Source organism: Mus caroli, unplaced genomic scaffold (genome assembly GCF_978045245.1).
Source record: "Mus caroli unplaced genomic scaffold, Mus_caroli_1 scaffold_14, whole genome shotgun sequence".
Taxonomy (NCBI): Eukaryota; Metazoa; Chordata; class Mammalia; order Rodentia; family Muridae; genus Mus; species Mus caroli.
The window spans coordinates 79,152,537-79,177,586 of NW_028227269.1; the positions used below are offsets into that span (position 1 = coordinate 79,152,537).

The 25,050-nt window shown below is 43.4% G+C and overlaps 1 protein-coding gene and 1 long non-coding RNA gene across 3 annotated transcripts in view; one reads left to right on the forward strand and one right to left on the reverse strand.

Annotated features, from left to right (window-relative positions):
• The window catches only part of Slc39a9 (solute carrier family 39 member 9), a 39,662-nt gene that overhangs the window by 10,658 nt on the left and 3,954 nt on the right, over nucleotides 1-25,050 (forward strand). The window contains exons 2-6 of one of the 2 annotated variants that reach the window (XM_085830513.1): nucleotides 7,752-7,860; nucleotides 11,840-12,040; nucleotides 18,543-18,611; nucleotides 21,244-21,329; nucleotides 22,351-22,480. In XM_085830513.1, coding sequence (XP_085686639.1) covers nucleotides 7,752-7,860; nucleotides 11,840-12,040; nucleotides 18,543-18,611; nucleotides 21,244-21,329; nucleotides 22,351-22,480 — 595 coding nt within the window. Of the gene's footprint in view, nucleotides 1-7,751; nucleotides 7,861-11,839; nucleotides 12,041-18,542; nucleotides 18,612-21,243; nucleotides 21,330-22,350; nucleotides 22,486-25,050 lie in introns of both variants that reach the window. The other variant, XM_021178625.3, reaches the window with a different exon arrangement.
• Nucleotides 8,980-25,050, reverse strand: part of LOC115032782 (uncharacterized) — a 29,394-nt gene continuing 13,323 nt past the window's right edge. Inside the window, exons 2-3 of the long non-coding RNA XR_003838408.2 lie at nucleotides 11,516-11,660; nucleotides 8,980-10,008 (exon numbers count right to left, since the gene is read on the reverse strand). This is a non-coding gene — a long non-coding RNA (uncharacterized LOC115032782). The remainder of the gene's footprint in view (nucleotides 10,009-11,515; nucleotides 11,661-25,050) is intronic.

Genomic DNA, 25,050 nt, shown 5'->3' on the forward strand with positions numbered 1-25,050 from the left:
TTTCTATTTTTCCAGAACTGGAAATCTGGATTTTTGTATGAAATCTTCCAAATGTTGTTTTGTGACTTTAGAGTTACACATCATCAACCCATACTTGAGTTGAGGGAGCCTCTGGAGGTCCCCACGATTTCCTCAGCTGTCTACAGACAGACGGTAGGGACTAGAGAGGAGAGAAATGCACATAACAGAGAGCAAGAAACCGAAAAGCATTCCAGAGAACTACAGAACCTCAAAGTGCAGTGTTTAAAACCATTCAGCAAAGAGAACACATCTTTTAAAAATAGATTTAGGGGTTTGCAAGACAGCACAGTGTTCTTGCAGCATGGGTTCTTGCAGATGTTTGGTGCCCGGCAACCACATGGTGGTTCACAACCATCCCTAACTCCAGTCCTGGGGGATTATGCTGCCTTCTGGCCTCCACAGGCACTAGGCATGCACCCGGTGTATATACATACATGCAGGGAAAGCATTCATATGGATAAAATAAAGTTTAAAATGTTTTTTAAAAGTTTATTATATTTATTTGTTATATGTAAATGCACTGCAGCTGTCTTCAGACACACCAGAAGAGGGCATCAGACCCCATTACAGATGGTTGTGAGCCACCATGTGGTTGCTGGGAATTGAACTTAGGACCTCTGGAAGAACAGTCAGTGCTCTTAACTGCTGAGCCATCTCTCCAGCCCCAAAGTTTAAAATCTTTAAAACATTTTTAAAACATTTAAATTAAATTTAAATTTAATCTGTAAAACATTTTGATCCTTTGAGAATTTCATTCAATGAATTTTGATCACATTTACCCCTAACTCCTCCCTGGATCCACCCTCATCTGGAGAGACCATCTTAATGATGACATTCAGGACATTGCACCCTCTGATTCAGCCAGAGCACAATAATTGTAATGGCTTATACTGAATTACATGCCAGCTCTGTGTTGATTTCAGTAGTACCTTGAGGAGGAGGAAGCTGAGCTTCAGGGTTAGTAAGTGCAAGGCCTGCTTATAGTCTCTAGTTAGCGATTGAAAAAGTGTGTGTGTGGGTGCCCACAAGAGTAGAAGGAAGTTACTGGATCCCGTGGAGCTGTAGTTGGACGTGTTCCTAAGTTTCTCATGTAGGTTCTGGGATTCAAACTTTCCCAGACAGAGCAGCAAGTCCTCTCCCCCACCCACCCCCACTCCCGAGACAGGGTTTCTCTGTGTATCCCTGGCTGTCCTGGAACTCACTTTGTAGACCAGGCTGGCCTCAAACTCAGAAATCCGCCTGCCTCTGCCTCCCAAGTGCTGGGATTAAAGGCGTGCGGCACCACTGCCCAGCCAGCAAGTACTCTTAACTGCTGAGCTCTGTCTGGCTCCCGGGAACTTCTGTTGTTGTTGAGACAAGATTTTACATGTAACCTTGGCTGGCCTGGAACTGTCAGAGACTCACTTGTCCTCTGCTTCCTGGGGGTTTCCTCCCTTGAGACAGAATCTGATACTAACCTAGAGTGACCTGGAACTTGCTAAGGATGACCTTGGATTTTGAAACCCTGCCTCCACTTTAATGGTGGGATTGCAGATGTGTGCCACCGTGCTTAATTTTATGTGGTATTGGAGATGGAACCCTGTGCTTCATGTTTGCCAGCCATGAATCCTAGCTACATTCGCAGCCCATTGTTAGCAATTAAGAATAATTTATGTGTATGGGCGTTTTGTCTGCACTCATGTCTAAGAAAGTGGCTGATACTCTGGAACTGGAATTACAATTAGTTCCGAGCAGCCATGTGGGTTGGGACTCAAACCCAGGGGGTCCTCTGGAAGAGCACACAGAACTCTCAACTGCTAGGTCATCTTCTGTTTCCAGCATTTTAGAGCGGGGAAAGACCTGTTTATAGTAACTTATGTGGTGATGGTGGTGGTGGCAGCGGCGGCGACTTTTCGAAATAGGGTTTCTCTGTGCCGCTCTGTCCTGGAATTCAGTTGTGTAGACCAGGCTGGCCTCGAATTTAGAGATCCACCTGCCTCTGTGTCCCGAGTGCTGGTGTTAAAGTGTTTGCCACCACTGCCTGGTGGCTTTAATTTTTCTGCTTTAATTTTTAACATGGTTGAGTAGGTGATATATGTATAATTTTATATTTTCCTTTTTGTTTGGGAATTATTTCCTTATCATTTTCCTTTATGGTTCAAATATAATACAACCATTTTCAAATGTCTTCACTAGATTCAGTCATTTATTAATGCTGATATTCTTGTGTATTCATTTGTTCTTTACGTGATAGATTGAGTGAATTTTTATCTAAAACTGTGGCCATATTTCAAGTTTTAAGAATAGAATAATAAAGGTGGGAGGTGGTGGCCCACGCCTCTAATCTCAGCACTGGGAGGCGGAGGCAGGCAGATGCTGTGAGTTCCAGGACAGCCTCTGGTCTACAGAGGGAGTTCCAGGACAGCGAGGACAACACCAAAGAAACCCTGTCTCAAAAAACAGTGGAATAATGGAGCCAGGTGTTGTGGCCTGGCACACCCCTTGGAGGCAGATGCAGGTGAAACTCTGTGAGTTGGGGACTAGCTTGGTATACACTGAGTTCAAGACAGAAGGGCTGCATGGTGGAGAGACCCTGTCCCCAAACAAAAAACAAAAAGAAAAAGTAGACTGATGGGTCAGAGGGCATAAATGTCTCTAAAAAGTTTCTTAATATTTTAAGAATATATTTGTCCAACAAATGCAAATGATACTTTATTTCCATAGTATTTGTTGTTTGTTTTAAAAATAACTTTGATAAGGAAAAGAGATATTTTTATTGTTTTTGTCTGTTCAGTGGGCTCTCTAGATTACTGCTACATTTATTGCCTATTTTTTCCCAACTTTTTTTTTTTTTCTTTGAGACAGGGTTTCTCTGTGTATCCCTGGCTGTCCTGGAACTCACTTTGTAGACCAGCAGGCTGGCCTCTACCTCAGAAATCCACCTACCTCTGCCTCCCGAGTGCTGGGATTAAAGGCGTGTGCCACCATGCCCGGCACTTTTTCCCAACTTCTTTGCTAGTGGCTTTCTGCTTTTGTTTTTATGGTCACCTGGAAAAATCTACATAGGATTTTTATCTATGTTCAATTTTTGTTTTGTGTTTCAAGACATGGTATCTCTGTGTAGCCCTGGCTGGTCTGGCTGGTCTCAAGCTCAGAGACCTGACTGCCTCTGCTCCTGAGTATATTATATGCCACCACTGCGGACTGGCATATGTAAACATAAAAGTTTAGAAAGGAAACAAATTAGTCTTTTATTTCAAGATGGGGGGAAGTGGCTTTAATGAAGTGCATGTTCAGTATTACTTCCTGGAAGACTTCCTTGATCTTTATGCTAAATGAATTAGGGAAGAGAAGTCTTAGATGCCCCTGGCCATTGTTCATTTAAGCTGCTTCAGGCATTTCCCTACTACTAGAAGCTTTCTGTGCATGAAGCAGATGATGTTGAAGATATGAACTAGCAGAGTCTCTGCGGAGTGTGCCGGCACCCTGTTTCTGTGCAGTGATAGGAGCAGAGTTTACTTACAGAGGACTCGGAAGCATAGGGAGGTTCTTATAGCTGCCACTTAGAGCCCGGGAGCTTTGGGGCGCCTTATGTCAAACAGAAGAACCCGAACAAAATTTAGATCTGAGTTACTCATATTAATGGCAGATCATGTAGTGGCTAAATTAATATTAAGAAACATCTCTTTGAAGCATCTTTGTAGAGTACGGAGAAAAGCTTTGTTGTTTGAGCAAGAATTATTCCATATCCCTTGGGAGCTCTTCAGTGCTTGGATCAAATCAGTTTTGCTCTAACAAATTTACTTTGTTTTTTTCTTTAGGACACTTTGATGCTTTGAGTATGAAAGTGTGCTTGGATACAAGGATTGAGACAGAAATGTTTAGTATCAAAAGCTTCTAAAAGCGATGGCTTATATTTGGTTGAACAGAATAATTTGTTGACTGTTTTTATGAGCAGGAAAAGAAAAACTATTTAATTTTCTTGCTGTCTGCCAAGAAAATTAAACAGACTTCAAAGCTTTGCATTGATAGTTAATGACATTGAATGCAAGCTGTTGTTTTAATTAATACAGCTGGCTGATTCTTCAGCCCAGTCAGCTACAACTGTGAAGTTTTAAAATGAGGCAGCAAAGCCAATGGCACTGCACAGTTCATGCCTCTCTTGAGAAAATAGTTCATTTCTCTGACAGAAACTGTTGCTTGGGGAACGCTCTTCCCATCTTGAAATACACCTGGAATTTGTAGTTCTTCATTTAAATATACTCTTTAGTGATTTGCCACAGGCAAAGGAGAGAAGCTGCCAGCACTTTGTTAACTTTGATAAACACATAATTTGAGATTGAATCCCTGGTTGTAAAGTTATATGAGAGAATACAGGCATATAGACACCATGGAGCCATTATTTCTAGGCTTGAAATAAATTATGTTGCATCTAAAATGGTTCTGGTGGTATGCTGGCTAGTTTTAATCAACTTGACACAAGCTAGAGTCATCAGAGAGGAGGGAACCTCAACTGAGAAAATGCCTCCATGAGACTGGGCTGTAGGCAAACCTGTAAGACATTTTCTTAATGTTTGTGTGAGCATCCAACCATTGTGGGTGCTGTGACCTCTGGACGGGTGGCTCTGGGTTCTATAAGAAAGAAGGCTGGCCGGGCGTGGTGGCGCACACCTTTAATACCAGCACTCGGGAGGCAGAGGCAGGCGGATTTCTGAGGTAGAGGCCAGCCTGGTCTACAAAGTGAGTGCCAGGACAGCCAGGGCTACACAGAGAAACCCTGTCTCAAAAAAACCCAAAAATTAAAAAAAAAATAAATAAATAAATAAAAAAGAAAGAAGGCTGACCAAGCCAGCAAACAGCACCCTCCATGGCCTCTGCATCAGCTCCTGCCTCCAGGTTCTTTTCCTAATAAAAATTGTCACTGCAGCTCATGGCAGTGGTGCTTATGTTGTTTGGCTGTCCTTTCAGCAGTGTTGCCTCTGTAATGTTGGTCACCATCAACTGGCTCATGGAGAGTTATCAAGCTGCATGCTAACACTGTGTGTGTATGTGTGTGTGTGTGAGAGAGAGAGAGAGAGACAGAGAGACAATGTTGTATGTCTGTCTGCTGTATGTCCATGCATGTGAGAATGCTGTATGTATACTTGTGGGTGCTAGAGTGTGAGAGAGAGAGAGAGAGAGACAGAGACAATGTTGTATGTCTGTCTGTGTATGTACATGCATGTGAGAATGCTGTATGTATACTTGTGGGTGCTAGAGTGTGAGAGAGAGAGAGACAGAGAGACAATGTTGTATGTCTGTCTGTGTATGTACATGCATGTGAGAATGCTGTATGTATACTTGTGGGTGCTAGAGTGTGTGAGAGAGAGAGAGACAGAGAGACAATGTTGTCTGTCTGTCTGCTGTATGTCCATGCATGTGAGAATGCTGTATGTATACTTGTGGGTGCTAGAGTGTGTGAGAGAGAGAGAGACAGAGAGACAATGTTGTCTGTCTGTCTGCTGTATGTCCATGCATGTGAGAATGCTGTATGTATACTTGTGGGTGCTAGAGTGTGTGAGAGAGAGAGAGACAGAGAGACAATGTTGTCTGTCTGTCTGCTGTATGTCCATGCATGTGAGAATGCTGTATGTATACTTGTGGGTGCTAGAGTGTGAGAGAGAGAGAGAGAGAGACAGAGAGACAATGTTGTATGTCTGTCTGTGTATGTACATGCATGTGAGAATGCTGTATGTATACTTGTGGGTGCTAGAGTGTGAGAGAGAGAGAGAGAGAGACAGAGAGACAATGTTGTATGTCTGTCTGTGTATGTACATGCATGTGAGAATGCTGTATGTATACTTGTGGGTGCTAGAGTGTGTGAGAGAGAGAGAGACAGAGAGACAATGTTGTCTGTCTGTCTGCTGTATGTCCATGCATGTGAGAATGCTGTATGTATACTTGTGGGTGCTAGAGGAAGAGAGAGTTGTCCTGTTCTCTCACTCTCTGCCTTACTCCTTTGAGACTGGGTCTCTCACTGAACCTGGAGTTAGGCTTGCTGCCAGCAAACCCCAGTGATCCTTCTCTAACTCCCCACAGCATCAGGTGACAGGCAGGCACATAGCCATGCCCAGCTTTTTACATGGTTGCTGGGATTTGAACCCAAGTCCCGAATACTCGTGCAGCAAGTTTCTTACAAGAATTCACATGTTTGAGACTTTAAGCCTAAATTGTCAAATTGTGGTCCAAATAAGTTGTAGCAGTTCACATTCATGCCAGGTTTAGGGAAATGCACTCATTGCTCCTGTTCATGAATAATAACCCTTTTCCTATGTCGTTACCAAGTTTCTCATTTTACTTTAAGGGTTGTGGTCTCCTTGGCGGTGGATATTGGTAATCCTAGCAGTTGGGAGACTGAGGTAGGATTGTTGTGGGCTTAAAGCCTGCTTAAACTGGTAGTTTTTGGCCAAGTCAGTGGGAGGCAAGACCTTACCACTCCCCAGAGGAAGTGAATGTTCCATGAGGGAGGAAGAGACATTCTCTTTTCTTTTTTAAATTGTTATTTTGTATTTTATGTGTATGGGTGTTTTGCTTGCATATATGTCTGTGCATCACATATGTGTAGTGCTGGCTGAAGCCAGAAGAGTGAGCCAGATTCCCTGTAACTGAAGTTACAGACAGTTGTGAGCTGCCATGTGAATACTGGGAAAGGAACTAGGTCCTCTGAAGAGTGCTCTTAACCGCTGAGCATCTCTCTAGCCTGAGACGTGTTTTTCAGTGGTGTAGCCATTGGTAAGATGCTCATGCTCTGTAAGCAAGCCCTCACCCATCTGCTCTAAGCTTCCCTAACAAACCCACTGGATCATTAAAAAAAAGACACGGAAGTGGCAGGGTGGCTGGTTGGGAAGAGGAAAGGGGACTGAAATTGTTCAGATTACATTCAATTCCATGTTGGAGCTGGTTGTGGTGGCACACTCTGGTAGGATTTACTGAATGAGGCAGAGGCAGGAGGGTCACGAATTCGAGGCCAACCTGGGCTACACATTTAAATTCCATGCTGGAGCAGTGCTTCAGTGTCATATGAGACTCATTACTTTATATGCAAGTTTTTCAACTAATAAAAATTAGCTATTTATGGGCTGGTGAGATGGCTCAGCGGTTAAGAGTACTGACTACTCTTCCAGAGGTCCTGAGTTCAAATCCCAGCAACCACATGGTGGCTCACAACCATCGGAAATGAGATCTTACGCCCTCTTCTGGTGTGTCTGAAGACAGTTACAGTGTACTTACATATAATAAATAAATAAATCTTTTAAAAAATTAGCTATTTATAAAACAAACAAGTGGACTGGGATGTAGTTCAGCTGATAGAATGTGGGGAGCCTTCAGGTTGGTCCCCAGGACTGCATAAAACCAGGCATGGATCTCATGTCTGTAATCTCAGCACTCAGGAGAGGGGGCAGGAGGAAATGCAAGGTCATCCTTAACTGGTGTCAACTCTGAGGCCAGCCTACGCTACACAAAACCCTGCCTCCAAATGAAGAAGCAAAGAGTCATGATCTTGTGTTGCCCAGGTTCCCTCAAACTTCTGGGCCCAAGCAGTCTTCCTGTGTCAGCCTCCTCAGAAGCCTGTGTACCCAGCTTCTGTCTTTACTGGCATTACTTATGAAGCCAACCATTTTTCATGCTTACTAGCTATTGGTTTCATGAATAAAAAATGTTCCCTAATCATCAGTCGGCCTTTCTAATGGTTTCTTCTGTTGTTTTTCTAGGAGCGGCTGAAGCTGGTGACGGTGCTGGGTGCTGGTCTTCTCTGTGGGACTGCACTGGCGGTCATCGTCCCGGAAGGGGTGCACGCACTTTATGAAGAGGTTCTGGAGGGTGAGAGACAAGCCTCACTTGAGACGTGTTGGCAGGAGAATTCATGGGACGTCTCCTAGATATAGCTTATGTTTGTCCTGAGAGAGTGCTTAAGAGATGCCTTTGGACATCTTAGATACTGTGCACATCCTTAGCAGCTTTGTGAATGCCATAGCTTGTGAACACGACCTAATATTTGTTTACATTAATGAGTAATTTCAGTCTTTTTAAGTGTAACAGTTGTTGTGTGTGTGTGTGTGATGCATGCACATATATGTGTGTGCGTGTGAGTACATGTTACTATGCGTGCACATGAGTATGGAAGCCGGATTGATATCCGGTCTCTTGCTCTAGTTCTCCGCCCCTTTTCTTCTTCCTGTCGTGTTTACGGTTTTGTATGAGCGGTGGTGCACACATGCCATGCTGCTTGTGCAGAGGTCAAAGGACAGTTTGTGGGAGTCACTTCTCCTCTTCTACCATGTGGTCCTTGGGATAGAATCGGGCTTGGTTGCATTCATTTTTAGCCTCTCAGCTGATATACTCAATCTTATTCTTTGAGACAAGGTCCCTGACAAAATCTGGAATTCACCAATTTGGCAAGACTGGGTGACCAGAGAGCTGCAGGGATCCTCCTGCCTCAGCCTCCTCAGTGCTGGGAAAGGAGCACACACCACCACACCTGGCTTTTTACATAAGTACTTGAGTTTGAACTCAGAGAGTTAAAAATTACTTTGGAAGCAATTACTAAACTAATATTTTTTTCTTTAAGTGTTTGCTAGAATTTACTGGCAAATTTATCATTTGGACAGGTGCCTTTGGTGGTGTTTGTATTAGTAATTTTTCTCATTACTGTAACCAAATTCCTGAGGAAAACCAACTAAGGGAAGAGAGATATTTCGGCTCACAGTTTAAAGGGGTCATGTCCACAGTAGCAGGGAAAGCCTGGATGCAGGAGTGGCTCACGGCTATGGTGGCAGGCGTGTGGAATGGTTGGTAACTTGTATTGGTAGTTAGGAAGTGAGAGACTCAGGCAGAGGTAGATATAACCCCTAAGGCCTGAGCCAGCAAGCCTAGTTATCTATTTTTCAGTAAAGACCTACCTCTTTTTTTTTTTGTTTTAAGATTTATTTATTTCATGTATGTGAATATATTGTCGCTGTTTTCAGACACACCAGAAGAAGCTATTGGATCCCCATTATAGATGGTTGTGAGCCACCATGTGGTTGCTGGGAATTGAACTCAGGAAGAGCAGTCAGTGCTCTTAACTGCTGAGCTATCTCTCCAGCCCCAAGACCTACCTCTTAAAAGTCCCATAACTGTCTAAAATAACACCAGGGTTGAGAACCAAGTCTTCAAAACACTTGAGCCTATAGGGAACAAACTGTTACTTCCAACCATCACTTTCTACCCCTGACCCCATAGGTTCACAGTCTTCTCATAATACAAAATGTTTTTATCTGACTTCAAAGGTCCCCATAGTCTTGCAGTTTCAAAACTGTTTACAAAATCAAAGTTTCCTCTGAAATTCAAGGCAGTCTCTTAACAGTGAGCTCCTGCAAAATCAGAAACAAGTTACTTCCCCCAAAGTATACAGTGGCAGAGTAAACATTTGGATGTCAGTATGGGACGGCAGCTCACAACCTGGGGTTCACATGACCTTTTCACAGGGGTCACACATCAGATTTCCTGCATGTCAGGTATTTACATCACAGTTCATCACTAGGAAAATTACAGTAGCAACAAACAGTTTTATGGTTGCGGGTCACCACCGTGTAAGAAACTGTACTAAAGGGTTGAAGCGTTAGGAAGGTTGAGAATCACTTTCCATACTTCAGAAAGATCATCTCAAAGCAAACTGGAATCCTAAACACCAAAGCCTGCAGTTTGTGTCTAGTGACTGACTAGTCATGGTAGGATTTCATGTGCTCCAGTGGACTTGGGGAGCCCTGCTCCACAGCTCTGTCCCCTGTGGCATTTCTGGCCTGTCTTCCAGTGGCCTCCACTTCTGTGCTGTAGCTTCCCTCAGGAGATGGCTTGTGTTCCAGCACCTGTAACAACATCCTGTAGCAACTCTGCCTTCCCCTCAGCTTCATGGCCAGCCCACTCCAGGAACTGGGTCCTGTCACACGTTGCTTGGCCTTAGAGGGTTTCTGGGACTTTGGTGCAAACCTTGATCAAATAAAATAAATATTAAAAAATTAGAGCCAGCCATGGTTGTATGTGTCTGTAAGTAACCCCTGGGCTAGGAGGGGTGTTGGAGGGCTTGCTAGCCAGCCCTTGGAGGCAAAAAGGTAAACTTCTAGCTCAGTGAGAGACCCCAAAAATAAGATGGCAGGCCATCGAGGTAGATCAGCAGATGAGGGTACTTGCTGTCCAGCCTGACAGTCTCCTCTGAGTTCCATCACTAGGACCCACATGGTAGAAGGAAAAAACTGACTCCCCCCCCCCCAGGTTATCTTCTGACCTCCACGAGTACACCATTGCACACGTGCATTAACACCCCCTCCATACAAATAAATAAATGAGAAAATACAGTGGAAAGCCATAGAGAAAGATGTCTGGTGTTGATCTCTGATCTCTATGTGCATATGTACAGTTGAACACATACATGCATAACACATGCACAGACGTACAAAGATTTTCAGCCTTATTTATGGGGGTAACCAGTCTTTTTGATTAGATTTAAGACCTACTGCATGAGATGGAACCTATAATTGATACTGCTAGAGTGGCCAAGACCCTGAGACTAGGTAAGTCATGGACCTAGGGGAAAGCCCACTGCTATTCTTCTGATTAAGGAACATAGTAAACAGAACAATTTGTAGTTATATATTGCTATACCCACAGTGGAGAGCGTGGCTGAACCCTCATTGGCAAAGCTCCTTGGTGAAGTAAATAGTAGTTAATGAAGTGACTTTGAAGCACTCAGCCCTAAATGGGAGGCCATTATCAAAGCCCTCCCCTCACGGCTCAAGGATCTTTACAGAAGAGGAGGCCTAAAGAGTGCAAGAGTCCGAGGAGATGATGACTCCAAGGAAGCAGTGTCTCCAGACACAACAGGGCCGGTATTCGTTTGGACTCACGGAGGCTGGGAGGGAGGCACACACAGGACCCGCACAGGTTCAGACCTGGCAAAATCCCAGCGGTGAGGAGGAGACAGGACACAAAAGCCCTAAGTGAGAGACTATTTGCAACTGAAACCTTCTGGGAGAGGGAAAATCCATTTTCTCCAATAGAAACTGGGTCAACACACTCCAGGGTAGGTCCCATCCCCAGGAGTTAACTAACATAAAATAGATCTTATATTGTGTGTGTGTGTGTGTTTTGCTTCGGTATCTCTTTATCTTTTATCTTGGTTTTTTTTCTTTTAGTTTTAATTTTTTTGTCTTTGTTTTTGTTTTGTTTAGAGAGAAAGAATAAGGAGTTGGGTGATATGGAGAGGATCTGGGAGGAGGTACAGAAGGGGAGAGAATTTAATCAAGATATAGTGTATAAAATTTTTCCGTGCGTGCGTGTGAATGTGTGTGTGAGCGTGTGCGTGCGTGTGTTTGCTGGCTGATATTTTATAAAAGCTGACTGGTTACCATTCTGCTTGCTTTAAATTTTGTGTCAACCTAGGTGTGACAGTAATCACTTTGTACTACCGTTGCTTTTATTGCCACTATTCTTTCTTTACCTGGTTTCATCAGAGTGAAGCTTCGTGTGCTGTCTTGAGGGGGAAAGCAGGATTTAGATTTGGGGTCCTTTGAGATGTCACTGCATTCTTGCATGGTGCTTTGCTTCTGTGTCCAAGAATTTAAGTTGATAGGCAGTCAGAAGGTCTGTATGCCAAAAGCAGAAAAATGTTTTTATCTGGGACTGGTTTTATACAACCTTTTAAACTGAAGGGGGTTATGGCTGCCTAGGTTACAGTATAGGAACTAGGTGTCCTTACAGTAAATGCAGTGGCCCTTAAAATACAAATGGAAGTTGTCACATTTTGTGGTTTGTTTTGCTCTAGGGAAGCACCACCAAACCAGTGAAATGAAGCAGAATGGGATTGCCTCAGACAAAGCAGCAGAAATATCAGCTGTCCATGAACATGAGCACAGCCATGACCACACACAGCTACATGCCTACATCGGTGTGTCCCTTGTATTGGGCTTCGTTTTCATGTTGCTAGTGGACCAGATTGGCAGCTCCCATGTGCATTCCAGTGATGGTGAGTAGCTCTCAGGCTTTCTGGGCTGTGCAGGCACTTTTGTAGTTTGGAAATTTATAAACTGAATGATTCGGTCTACCCCAATTAGCTTACTTAAATGCTAAACTCCTGTTCTCCTTAGGTATTCTCAGGTATTTTATTCAACTGTGGGAGCTAGTGATTTGTGGTATGATGCAACTGTTTATTGACATATCAACCCTGCTGGGCTTAAAGCAGTCACATTTGAGTGAGAGTCCAGGGCAGAAGCCCCTAACCTGTTTTGTGCTTTGGAGCCCTTAGGCAGCTTAAAGCCTATAGCCCAATTATTGGAATGTTGCTCTTTAAATATATATACTTAGTACATAAGGCTACAAGAAATTGAGGCTAGCTTGGTCTCCATATAGAGTTCCACAATGAGATACTATCGAAAAGCTAACCAACCACCAAACAGAAAAACTCAGCCCAAGCAAGCAAGCAAGCAAAAAACTTGATAGTGAGTAAATTCTGATCTGCTTATTAGATACAAGGAGGAAAGACGTAAATAAACAAGAAGTCCAGTGGTGCTTTGGCCAGGTGATCACATCAGGGTCGCCAGCATTCTGCTTTGCTGTAGCTCAGGAAGCCATCAGACCATTCTACTTTTCGATAACTCTAAACCCTGGATAAGAAATTTAAAACTACCAGCTAAAGACAGCAGAGAGCCATTAAGAGCAAGCACAGTTTACAGAGCATCAGTATCGGAACAGAGTGCCAATTTTTATAGGATATTAACAGCATCCTTGTGATAGAAACTCCTCCATCTTCCCTAGCATTGCTGCATCTGTAATCCTAGGACTTGGGAGGTGAGGTCAGGAAGATCCAGACTCGTCTCTACAAACATAGCAAGTTTGAAGTCAGCCTGAACTACTTGAGACCTTGTCTCAGAAAGTCCTCAGTTTGTGAGACAACGCTGAACAACCAGAGCCCTAAAAAGAAGGGAGAATCCTAGTGTTGTGGGGTATCCACCAGGGAATACTACTCAGACATGAGTTTAAGCCAACAGAAAGTCTTTATTAGCCAGCAGGTGACTACACTGGGTTTGGGGATTTCAGTATAGATAACCCTGAGCCTTTCTCTTTTAGCACAAAACCACACCTTGGGTTGACACTTCAGCTAGCAAGAATAGTTAGCCAAAAACAGAACTGTAGAATCCAAAAGCAAAGTTAGTATATTTAGGGACTTCCCCAGAACTATGGACTTTAATGGATTAGGACTTTGTTCATCTTTTGGCAAGTGTTGCTGCCTGTGTGCTGGGTTCCAAGGCCTGAATGGGTACTTCCATCATGGAGTCAGTTGTGCTAAGATCTGGGGACCTGTTACACTAGAACTCAGCCCCAGTGTCTGTGAGTAAGCTGTTCAGGTGCCTTGCTGACTCCCCAGCCAGGCTCATTTGGGCAGACTCTAAGCAATTAAGCTAAAATAATTTAACCAAGCTGTCCAAAAAACAGGTTACAGTTTGAAACAAACTAACATAAATTCTGTAGAAAAATATAACAGAACCTAGATTATTCATGAGGTAGTACTACTAACAACATCTGGTATGTGATCCAACATGAAAAGCACCTGTGGTCAGCAGAGGTACAGTTTTCTAAAAGGGAGGATTATTCTTTAAAAAAAAAAAAAAGGAAGGAAGGAAGGAAGGAAGAAAGAAAGAAAGAAAGAAAGAAAGAAAGAAAGAAAGAAAGAAAGAGGGAAAACAAGCAAACAAAAAACCCCATGGAAACAAGGTAGTAAATGTATTCTCCAGCTGAATGCAGTATGTGACCTTAGAATTGACTCTTCCTAGAAAGGAAGTGCTCTGAGGAACATTATTAGAAAGCTGACACAAGTTGAATGTGTAAGAGGAGTCAGAAATAATGCTAAGTTTGCTGAGGTTGATGTCCTTTATGATTATATTGTTTCCCTCAGGAAATACACACTGAAGTATCTAAAGATAAGCAGTTATGATGAGTACAACTTACTCTTCTGTGGTAAAGATTTGTGTATGGGAAGTATGAGTGCAAACTTGGAGCAGATGGTTCCAAACGTTTAGATAGTTGCTCAGAGACATATGATTCTTTTCTTAAACTATTGTTGTAGCCTTTTTCAAGATTAGAAATTATTTCCAAATAAAAGTTGTTTTTTTTTTTTTAATCGTGGACTGAATAAATGAACAAAGCTTTTGATGTAGCTCTGTGCCTGAACATGGTGTGGCTTGGCAGGCAAGGCTTTAATCCCAAGCCTTAAGAAGAAAAAAATACGGTACGAAAACAAAAGCAGGTTGAATAGGCAGGTGTGGTGGCATGTGATATGATCAGGGTTCTCACAAGGCACAGGCTGGAGCTTGTACATTCAGTAGAGACCAGCATTGGCTACATAGTAACACTTGACATACTGTCAGAGACAAAACTCTAGGCGTCAACAAAGGTTCTCCAGTTCCTTGTATTTATTGTATCTTTTTTTAAAGGTGCTTACTTTGAGATAAAGTCTCAAACCCTTTATGTGACCATTGATGACTGTTAATTCCGATTCTCCTTCTTCTACCACCTCTCAAGTGCTGAATGTGCCACTAAGTTCATACCACACCTTTAAAGAAATGTCTCCCCATCCTTGTGGAGCACACCTTTAACCCCAGCACTTGGGAGACAGGACAGACTGATCTCTGTGAGTTCAGGGCTACTCTGGTCTTCATAGTGAGTTCTAGACCAACCAGGACTACATAGAAGACTCTATTTTAAACAAATAAACAAAACCCAACACTGATTTGGTTTGGTTTTGCTAGGGCTTGGGAGATGGATCCCTAGTACCCAAGTAAAAAGTCAGGCATGGTAAACTCAGTGCTGGGGGTAGGAAGTAAGGAAGATCCCTAAAAGGTATTGTTAGCCAGCCAGCCTAGCTGAACTGATGAAAGAGTCAGTTGAAGACCTTGCCTCAACAAAACAAAACAAGAACAAAACAAAGCAATGTAGAGAATGATTGAAGAAAGACCCCAACATAGACTTCCTTGGGATGCTTTTTTTTTTTTTCCTTTTTTGATTTTTCGGTTTTTCTAGACAGGGTTTCTCTGTGTAGCCCTGGTTGTCCTGGAACTCACTCTGTAGACCAGGCTGGCCTTGAACTCTGAAATCTGCCTGCCTCTGCCTCCCAAGTGCTGGGATTAAGGGTGTGTGCCACCACTGCCTGGGTTTCCTTGGGATAATTAATGACCAAGCCAGCTCAGTCAGTCAACAGGGTCTCAAGGTAGGGAGTGAGGGTTAAAAAGAAAAGACGGGCCAGGCGTGGTGGCGCACGCCTTTAATACCAGCACTCGGGAGGCAGAGGCAGGCGGATTTCTGAGTTCGAGGCCAGCCTGGTCTACAAAGTGAGTTCCAGGACAGCCAGGACTATACAGAGAAACCCTGTCTCAAAAAAAAAAAAAAAAAACATAAAAAGAAAAGACAGTTAGACAATATTATAGCATGACTCCAGCCAGTGCTGAAGCTGAAGCAGGGTTATTTTTTTTTTCCAGTCTGCTTTTATACCATTCTAGTTGCGTGCAAAGAATCGGGTCAATTCTAGATCAAGGGACAAACAGGGCATTAAACCACGTCCCGTGTGTACAATACATTCCTCGGATGTATTCATTTTGTCAATGTCAAAATCTTATCTCAGCATACTTCCTTGTCCTAGCCCTTGTCAAATTCTTGCCAAATTCCTAGACACAGCACCAAGAGCTCTCCACGACTTAATATATGTCTTAAGTTGACCAGAGATAATCATGACTCTATGCTGTAATATTTAGGAAGTAAAGAGTTAAATTTTTGTTTGCTTGTTTTTGTTTTTCGAGACAGGGTTTCTCTGTATAGCCTTGGCTGTCCTGGAACTCACTTTGTAAACCAGGCTGGCCTCGAACTCAGAAATCCACCTGCCTCTGCCTCCCAAGTGCTGGGATTAAAGGCGTGCGCCACCACACCCAGCGAGGGTTAAAATTTTTAAAGTAGGCCATGGGAGATAGGGTTCATTGACAGAGTACTTGCCTGGCACATGTAAGAACTAGGCTTGATCCTCAACACTGAACAAAGAGAACTTTTAAAAGTCACTTTTATTTCTTTTTATGTTATGTGTGTTGTGTTTTGTCTGCTGGTAGACCAGTGCACCACATTTATATAGTGCCCACAGAGGCAGAGAGAGTGGATCAGAAAATGTCCCCTGCTCTAGACCTTGAGTTACAGACATTTGTTAGCATCTCTGTGGATGCTCAGAATTGAACGCAAGTCCTCAGGAAGAGTGGCCAGTGCTCGAACTGCTGAACCTTCTTCCTATAACTCCCCCTCCCCACAAAAAGAATTTTTAGTGTCCTGTAATCATGTACCCAGAGTTAAATGTAATGTGTTTATTCTTCTTTCTGTTTTCTCCAGAAGGGTGCTGTTTTTGCTGCCTTCTGTGTGTGTATCTTCGAATTTTCAGTTTTTTAGTTTTAGTTGAGTTTTTTTGGAGACAGAGTCTCCCTGTGTAGCTCAAGCTGGTCTCAAGCACACATTCCTTCTGCCTGTGTCCCAAGTGCTACGATTACTCTTGCTATGGTGGCACACATGGCTCTGGGTTTATGTATTACCAAGGGTCAGGAAAAGTTAATACACTTATCAAATTAGCTGAACTGCAATTTCTTCCTGTAGATTTATCACAACTATTGGGTTTTCTTGCTTGATTTAAAAAAAAAAAAGAAGAAGAGGAAGCACACACACACACACACACACACACACACACACACACACACGGGTGCACACATGGGTGCCCACATAGGTCAGAGGCATTGGATCCCCCTGGAGCTGGTCATAGGTTGTTGTGAGCCATCAGATGTTGGTGCTGGGAATAGAACTTTATTGGGTCCTCTGCAAGAGCAATGGGTGCTCTTAACTGCTGATCCACCTTTGGCTCCAAAAGCACTATGTTTAAATCCCTAATGTATTAAAAATATTTTAATTAATTCTTTGATAAATGTATATAATGTATTTTGATTATATTCACCCCTTCAGCTTCTCCAAGATCTTGTGTCTTCTTTCTCACCCCTTGCTCCTCCAGGAGCCTGGTTTGTGATGCTCAGTACTCTTGGGTGTGGGCTGTAGAGGCTGCTTTGGGGAGTAGTTCACCTACTAGGAGTAACACCCTTAAAGAAAACTGACCCTTCCTCTCCCAGGAACTACCAAAGGCTGATAGCTCCTTATAGGGGTGAACCTTCGTGCCCTGCCCCAACCCCCACTTGTTTCCTATAAAGACAGTAACATATCCATCGAGAGAGCTTATAAAGCAACATGGGGGGGGGGGGTGCCTAGTGCTGCACCATATTCTATGAGACGGTAAAAAGGAAGAGAAAGAAATACAGGGAATTGGTTACAGCCGATCTAGGGACGGAGGACAGTGATACAGAAGTGGCACATTGGTCTCTGCTACACAGAATCTTGATTGAGCTAGGGGGCAATTGTTTTGAGCTGAGATTATTTTCTGATCCTTTCTTGATTGATGTGGTCCTAGGATTTGACTTGGAACAGTGTCTAGGTTTTGGGTTGATAATCTGGGTAAGCTTGCCAAGAACTACAAGTTCTTAGGGGAAAGGAGGGCAAGAATGGTTAGAAAGTGCTAGAGAAACTATGTTAACTGGTCTAGAAACTGAGAAATACTTGGAAGCAGCTAATACATAGTTTAAGAACCGTCCTCAAGCCAGGTATGGTGATGTGGCCTGTAATCCCAGCTACTCAGGCTGAGGCAGGGAAGCCACAAATTCAAGGCCTATGTGGTCTTTAGAGTAAATTCAAGGCCAGTCTGGCCCTTGAGGCTGGGCATTATAACCCAGTGGAGAGTGAGTGCTCAAATGCATGGACAAGGCCCAAGTTCAATCCTCAACACCAAAGGAGAAAACCTACATCATAGCATAGTTGCAGCTGACCAGAGCTCTTTAAAAGAGACAGCAGAAGGGTGGTGCCTTTTAAAGATGTCTGTGACACTTCCAGCTGAGTGATTTGGGGAAAGTGAGCAAAGCAGTAGGAAACTGTTGTAACTTGGGTTTAAATTGGTGAAAATAGCTGCATAGTATAGAAGGAAAAATATGACCGAGGTTGCATGACAACAGTTGCAGGAGTTAGAAGTAACCAGAGCCTGTAGAGCACTTTCTGCAGACTGAGGAAGTCCAGGCATTTCAGAGCTATGCAGGGAAGCCTGGGCAAGAGTTTCCTCACACCCACTTCTTTAGTACAAGGAGAGCATTGAAGAGAAGAGAGCAGCGAGGAAAGCAGTTCAAAGTCTGAGCTTTCAGAATCTGTAGATAGCTGGATGCAGTGTTATACAGCCTTATCCCAGCGCTTGGGAAGCTGAGGTGTGGATTTGGAGTTCAAGGCCAGCCAGGGGGTGCCCAGTGAGACTCCAGCTCTAAAATAACAATGATCATAAGAAATGGACCATCTTCATTCAGACAGGTGTTTCTTTTCCTTTTATGTCATACTACTTAGTGATACCTTCTCATTCTCTGTAGATCCAGAAACAGCAAGGCCCAGCAGTTCCAAAATCACCACCACCCTGGGGCTAGTCGTCCATGCTGCAGGTAAGTCAGCATTGCAGTGAGACTGCTCCTAACCTCACAGACTCTACACTGAATGCTCTTGGGCAAGGGTTGCTGAACAGAGCCCTCTAGCGGTAGCATGAGCCCTGGCATATTCTGCATCGAGCTTACAATCTAAGAATGTGTTCTATATTTTAAATACCTAAACACAGAATATAAGCTAGGCATGGTAGCATACACATGTACTCCAAGCACTCAGGAGGTAGAGGCAGTAGGATTCAGAGTTCAAGGCCAACTTGACTACTTAATTTTAGCCTGAGCTACATATCTAGACCCTGTCCAAAAGAATCTGGGGCTGTAGCTCAATGACTAAACATCTGTCGAGTGTGTGAAAGGCCTGTGTTCAATTCTCAGCACTGCCAAACAGAAAGATCTTTCATGTCACTGGGAAACTATGGTATGGAGTGATAGTGTTTTTCTGAAAACAGCTATGCCCACATGTTCTATATCACCTGTGGCTTGTTTTGTACAGTAGTGACAGAGTTGAGTAGTTACAAGAGACCAAGTAACTTACAAAGCTCAAATATTTCCTGTCTGGGCTTTAAGGAGGTTGCTGACCTCTACCCTAAGATCTATCTGGAAAAGAGCCTGCACACATCAGCACCAAACAGCTCAGCTGCCAGTGTAGGCTAAGGCAGTAAGCAGAAGACTCAGTGTGGCAGATGGGACTTGCTTTAGCACCGTAACCCAAACCTAGACCCGATGGTAGGTAGGTAGGATTCTGTCAGGTCCAAATAAAGGTATGTGAAAAGTAGCTCACTCCTAACCTCCCGGTGTCTGTTTTCTAACAAAATCACCTCTATCACTGCACTAGAGGCTGTGGGACCTGGGAGAAGGGAGCCAATAAATGAGGTGGACTGAAGTGTCACTCAATAGCCAACTTTATTCAGAGCCCCAGACGATTTATACTCGAGGGTTAAGAAAGGTCACCTGAGTAAAGATCTCATGAGTTCAGGCAAAAATATGTCCATAAAGATATGTGAAGGAAAACATTCAATTGAATAACATCAGCATACAATAATGAGTTCACTGAAGTAAACTCACTCCTATCTACTACACCTGGGATAAACAATAAAACACATTCTGAGAGCAAGTCTGTGTTTTGAAGAAACTGGGGTTACAAGACTTGTTTTCTTGGAGTGCTCTCATGAGCAGTCAGAATTCTCCTCACACGGCTCCATTTCTAGGCTGTTCCAACATACCCATTCATCCAAAGTCCCTCTCTTGACCTTTTTTTTTTTTAAGATTTATTATTTATTTTATGTATATGAGAAGAGTATCGCTGTACAGATGGTTGTGAGCCTTCATGTGATTGTTGGGAATTAAACTTAGGACCTCTGCTCACTTCGGTTGGCCTGTTCGCTCAGGCCCAAAGATTTATTTATTATTATAAGTACACTGTTGCTGTCTTCAGACACCCCAGAAGAGGGCATCCGATCTCATTATGGATGGTTGTGAGCCACCATGTGCCAGATCTCATTATGGATGGTTGTGAGCCACCATGTGCCAGATCTCATTATGGATGGTTGTGAGCCACCATGTGCCAGATCTCATTATGGATGGTTGTGAGCCACCATGTGGTTGCTAGGATTTGACCTCAGCACCTTTGGAAGAGCAGTCAGTGCTCTTACCTGCTGAGCCATCTCACCAGCCCCTCTCTTGACCTTTTTATGTCAACTTAAATACAAGCTAGAGTTATCTGAAAGGAGGAAACCTCAGTGGAGAAAATACCTGTAAAGGATACAGCTCTAGGACATTTTCTTAATGAGTGACTGATGTGGGAGGACCCAGCCCCTTGTGGGTGGTGCCATCCCTGGGTTGGTGGTCCTGGGTTTTAGAAGAAAGCAGGCTGAGCAAGCCTGGATGAGCAAGCCAATAAGCAGCACTCCTCCATGACCTCTGCATCGGCTCCTGCCCTGTTTGAGTTCCTGTCCTCACTTCCTTCAGTGATGAACAGTGACATGGAAGTGCAAGCTGGACAAACCCTTTCCTCCCCAACTTGCTTTGGTCACAGTGTTTCATCACAGCATAGTAACCGAAACTAAGAGAGTCCCCGTCATGTGTGAGTCATCTGTATTGCAGCTTCAAGCCTTGAAGACAGAAAGATATGACCTTGGAAATTCTTCGTTAGCACATTATTTCAGCTTGGCTCATCAATGGATGTTTGTATTTCATATTTTTTTTAGTAATAAAGACAGCTAACTTATGGATGACTTGGGGGTCAGATGCATCTATTCTTATTCTTTTACTTTTAGCACTCACGAACCCCTAAGACTGCACATTTAATTGACCACATTTCCCCCCCACACACACACACCCTTGGCTTTTCCAAACAGGATTTCCCTGTGTAGCCCTAGCTATCCTGTAACTCACTCTGTAAACCAGGCTGGCGTCAAACTAGAGATCTGCCTGCCTCTGCTTCCCGAGTGCTAGAATTAAAGGTGTGTCCATCACTACCCAGCTTATTGACCCCACCCTGAGGGTGGTTGTGAAGTTCATTGAGATTGAATAGCTTGCCCAGATCCAAGTCCAGCTGTGCCTAGCCATGAAGCCCATTCATCAGCCCGGCATTGCCTCCCTTCATAGCATCTTGTTTCCTTGTTTCCCAATTTAGCTGATGGTGTAGCTTTGGGAGCAGCAGCCTCTACTTCACAGACTAGTGTCCAGTTAATTGTGTTCGTGGCAATAATGCTACACAAGGTAAGCCAAGATTGGATATCGAACATATTTGTAATTAAAATTTGTCTTGATCTTCGATGCATTTCTGATATGTGGTATCTTTTTAGCTTTAAAAGTGTATTTATAGCCGGCGGTGGTGGCGCCCACCTTTAATCCCAGCACTTGGGAGTCAGAGACAGGCGGATTTCTGAGTTTGAGGCGAGCCTGGTCTACAAGAGTGAGTTTCAGGACAGCCAGAGCTACACAGAGAAACCCTGTCTCGAAAAAAAACACAAAAAAAGTGTATTTTATGTGTGTGCACATGAGCACACACATGCCACCGTTAGCATGATAAAGCTCAGAGAACAGCTGTGTGAAATTGATTCCCTTCTTTTACCTTTATCTGAGTCCTGGGGTTTGAACTTGGGTCCCAAGTCTCGCAGAGAAAACACCTTGACCCATTGCAGCATCTGATAGCCACCACGACCCCCTTTTTTTATATCTATAAATGCTCTGTCTGCATGTACTCCTGCATGCCAGAAGAGGGAACAGAGTCTCATTATAGATGGTTGGTTGTGAGCCACCATGTGGTTGCTGGGAATTGACCTCAGGGCTTCTGGAAGAGCAAGCAGCCAGTCCTTCTAGCCACTGACCAGCCAAATCTCTCAGCCCTCAATTTCTGCTTTTCGTACAGTTTTGTTCACATAGCTGACTAGATGGCTCCGTGGGTAAAACTACTTGCTAAACAAGTTTGACAACCCAGTTCCTGAAAGTTGTCTTCTGACCACCACACACATGGTGGCACACAGGTGGCTACATTCACACACACAAGTATAGTAAGTAAGAATTAAAAATTCAAAATAATCTTGTGTACAATACTAACAAGAAAGATATCTACAGACACATGTAGGGTTTTCTTGTGAGAACATTGGTTCTTAAAAGGCAAGCTTGCTCTTGATGGGATACCTGGGTCTCTCATATTCAGATAGCACCATCTGCATTTCTTGATGTGAAAGCAAGCCCTGCTTGTCAAGTGATACAGGGGCTACTTTGTCATTTCCAGGCTCCAGCAGCATTTGGGCTGGTTTCCTTCCTGATGCATGCTGGCCTGGAGCGGAATCGAATCAGAAAGCACTTGCTGGTCTTTGCATTGGCAGCACCAGCCATGTCCATGCTGACGTACTTAGGATTAAGTAAGGTAAGTGTGAGCCTCCCTCACTGTGCAGTCCTGGGTGTGTCTCTCATAGGCTCAGCCTGCAGCCTGGGAGCTGCGTGGGACTGAGAGCTAGGAATGTGACCCAACACAAAATCATAAATTTACTGAAACAGGACACAATTTTTTATTTCTTATGTTATTTTATTGGCAACTCAGTTGTCTTGTCTATGTATGCCACAACATTCTGTCACAATATCAAAAGGCTCAACAAATCTGCTAGGGTATCTTAGGTTGAATTTTTCATGGACAGTATTTTCTCAAATCATGACAAAAATTGAAAGTAAAAATCTGTATAAGTGTCTTAATTTCTTTTTTTTTTTTTTTTTTGGTTTTTCGAGACAGGGTTTCTCTGTGTTGCCTTGGCTGTCCTGGAACTCACTTTGTAGACCAGGCTGGCCTCGAACTCAGAAATCCGCCTGCCTCTGCCTCCCGAGTGCTGGGATTAAAGGCGTGCGCCACCACGCCCGGCTTGTGTCTTAATTTCTAGTTAGTCCTTTTTATGACTTTAGTAGTCATATAAATTGAATATCAGTTTTAAGAATATCTGCATAAATATATAGTAGCAGTTCAGTGTTTAAGATAGTATCATTTAACCAGTCATGCTTATTTTGTTTGGCAGATAACAACAGTCTGTTAGAATCGTCCAAAATTTTTAATTTATTTTTATTTCATGTGCATTGGTGTTTTGCCTGCATGTGTGTCTGTGTGAGGGTGCCAGATCCCCTGGAACTGGAGCTACAGACAGCTGTGAGCTGCCATGCAGCTGCTGGGAATTGAACCCAGGTCGTCTGGAAGAGTAGGTGGTGCTTTAACCCCTGAGCTCTCTCTCCTGCCCACCACCCAGCGTTTAGTGGAGCCATGGAAGCATGCAAGACAATCATTCAGGGGCCTCCAGAACTGGAGCAAAGATGGCTGTAGGCAGCTGCGACTCCATTTCTCTTAGTTCTTTACATCTGAGCATAGCTTCAGAATTGAGGTGTCAGTCTTCAGCTTAGAGCTCACATGCTCCCATTTCCAAACCTTATAATTCCGTCCACAGCAACCACCCTTCCTAATTTCCCTAGAGTCAGTGAGTAGAATCTACGGGGAAATCTTAGTATCAGCCTAGCCAGGACTGCTTGGAAGGAACTGCTTTCCCCCATGCTTCCTCAGAAGGTCACTGATTCATCATCATATGAGACAATAAATGTGTTAAAAGGCATACAGACTCTTCTGGTTTTCTGTTGGTTGGCTGGTTGGTGGGAATGAGCCCAGGGCCTCCCACATCCCTGTGAAGCACTCTACCACTGAGCTATATCCCAGACCGATTTTTCTTTCTTCCCCTCTTTCCTTTCTGTTCTTTTCACATTTAAAAAAATAAAAAGGAGGGAAAGGGAAAGATTTAAGACATTATATGTAGATAATGAAATGGTTAACGAGTGGTTCGATTCTGTTACTCAGGGTCTGTTGGTTGTTGAGTCTAACAAATGAGTCTTACACAGGGCCTTTTGCCTTAAGAGCAATGGATAGTTCTTTATAGGCTATCCCCACACACACACCTGCTTTTGATGCTAAGGATTAATTAAGCCCAGGGTCTTGCATATGCTGGGCAAATACTCTGTCACCTCCCCACCCGATAGTCCCTTTAAAAATCACACGACACCAGCACCTCACTGACTGCTGTGCTTTAGAGCTTTTCATGAAGAAAACTCCTGATAATTCTGGAAGCATGGAGTGATATGCTGCATCTGGGAATGTCTGTGAGGTTTTAACTAGTTGCCTTGGCTCATGGGTCTACTCTTTAATAGAAAGGCTGTGACTAGTTGTATAAAGATTAGTAACTGATGACGGGTATGATGGCACACTGTAATCTCAGCACTGGGAAGGCTGAGGCAGGAGAGTCCAGAGCTCAAGCCCAGGTTACACTATGAGACCTTGTCTTAAATAATCAAAACCAACAAAACCCAGATTAGTGAATGAGATTTATTTTAGTGCTATGAAGGTAGCTATTGCATCTTTTTTGTTTTATTTTTTCGAGACAGGGTCTTTCTGTGTAGCTCTGACTGTCCCGGAATTCACAGTGTAGACCAGGCTGGCCTCAAATTAAGAGACGGCTGCCTCTATTGCATCTTGGGCAGTCTGTGTCTCAAGCGCCTGGCTTGGTAACACAGAGGACACTGGTTAAATAATACAACAAATGAACTGATGCCTAAAATTCTGAGATTCCATCTTAGAGATGCAAGTGAGGCCTCCTAGGCAGTGCTTGAAAGCGCTTTGAAAAGCAATCTAGGGAATAAAGCTTTCGTTTCAAAATCTAAGGGTAAATGTTCTCCTTGCAAATCATGAACATTTGAAGTAATAAATATGTTAATTAGCTTGATTTTATTATTTCATTATTTTCTCAAATCATAGTATCTGTATAATAAACATTGTGAATTTCAAATAAATTTTTAAGTTGTGATTGTGTCACTGGTGTTCTTAAACCTTTATTTAAGACCTCCCCATAAATGACAGAATTTCCAATCTCAAGACGTATCCATGTACCAAGCAGCACCAGGTATTAATATT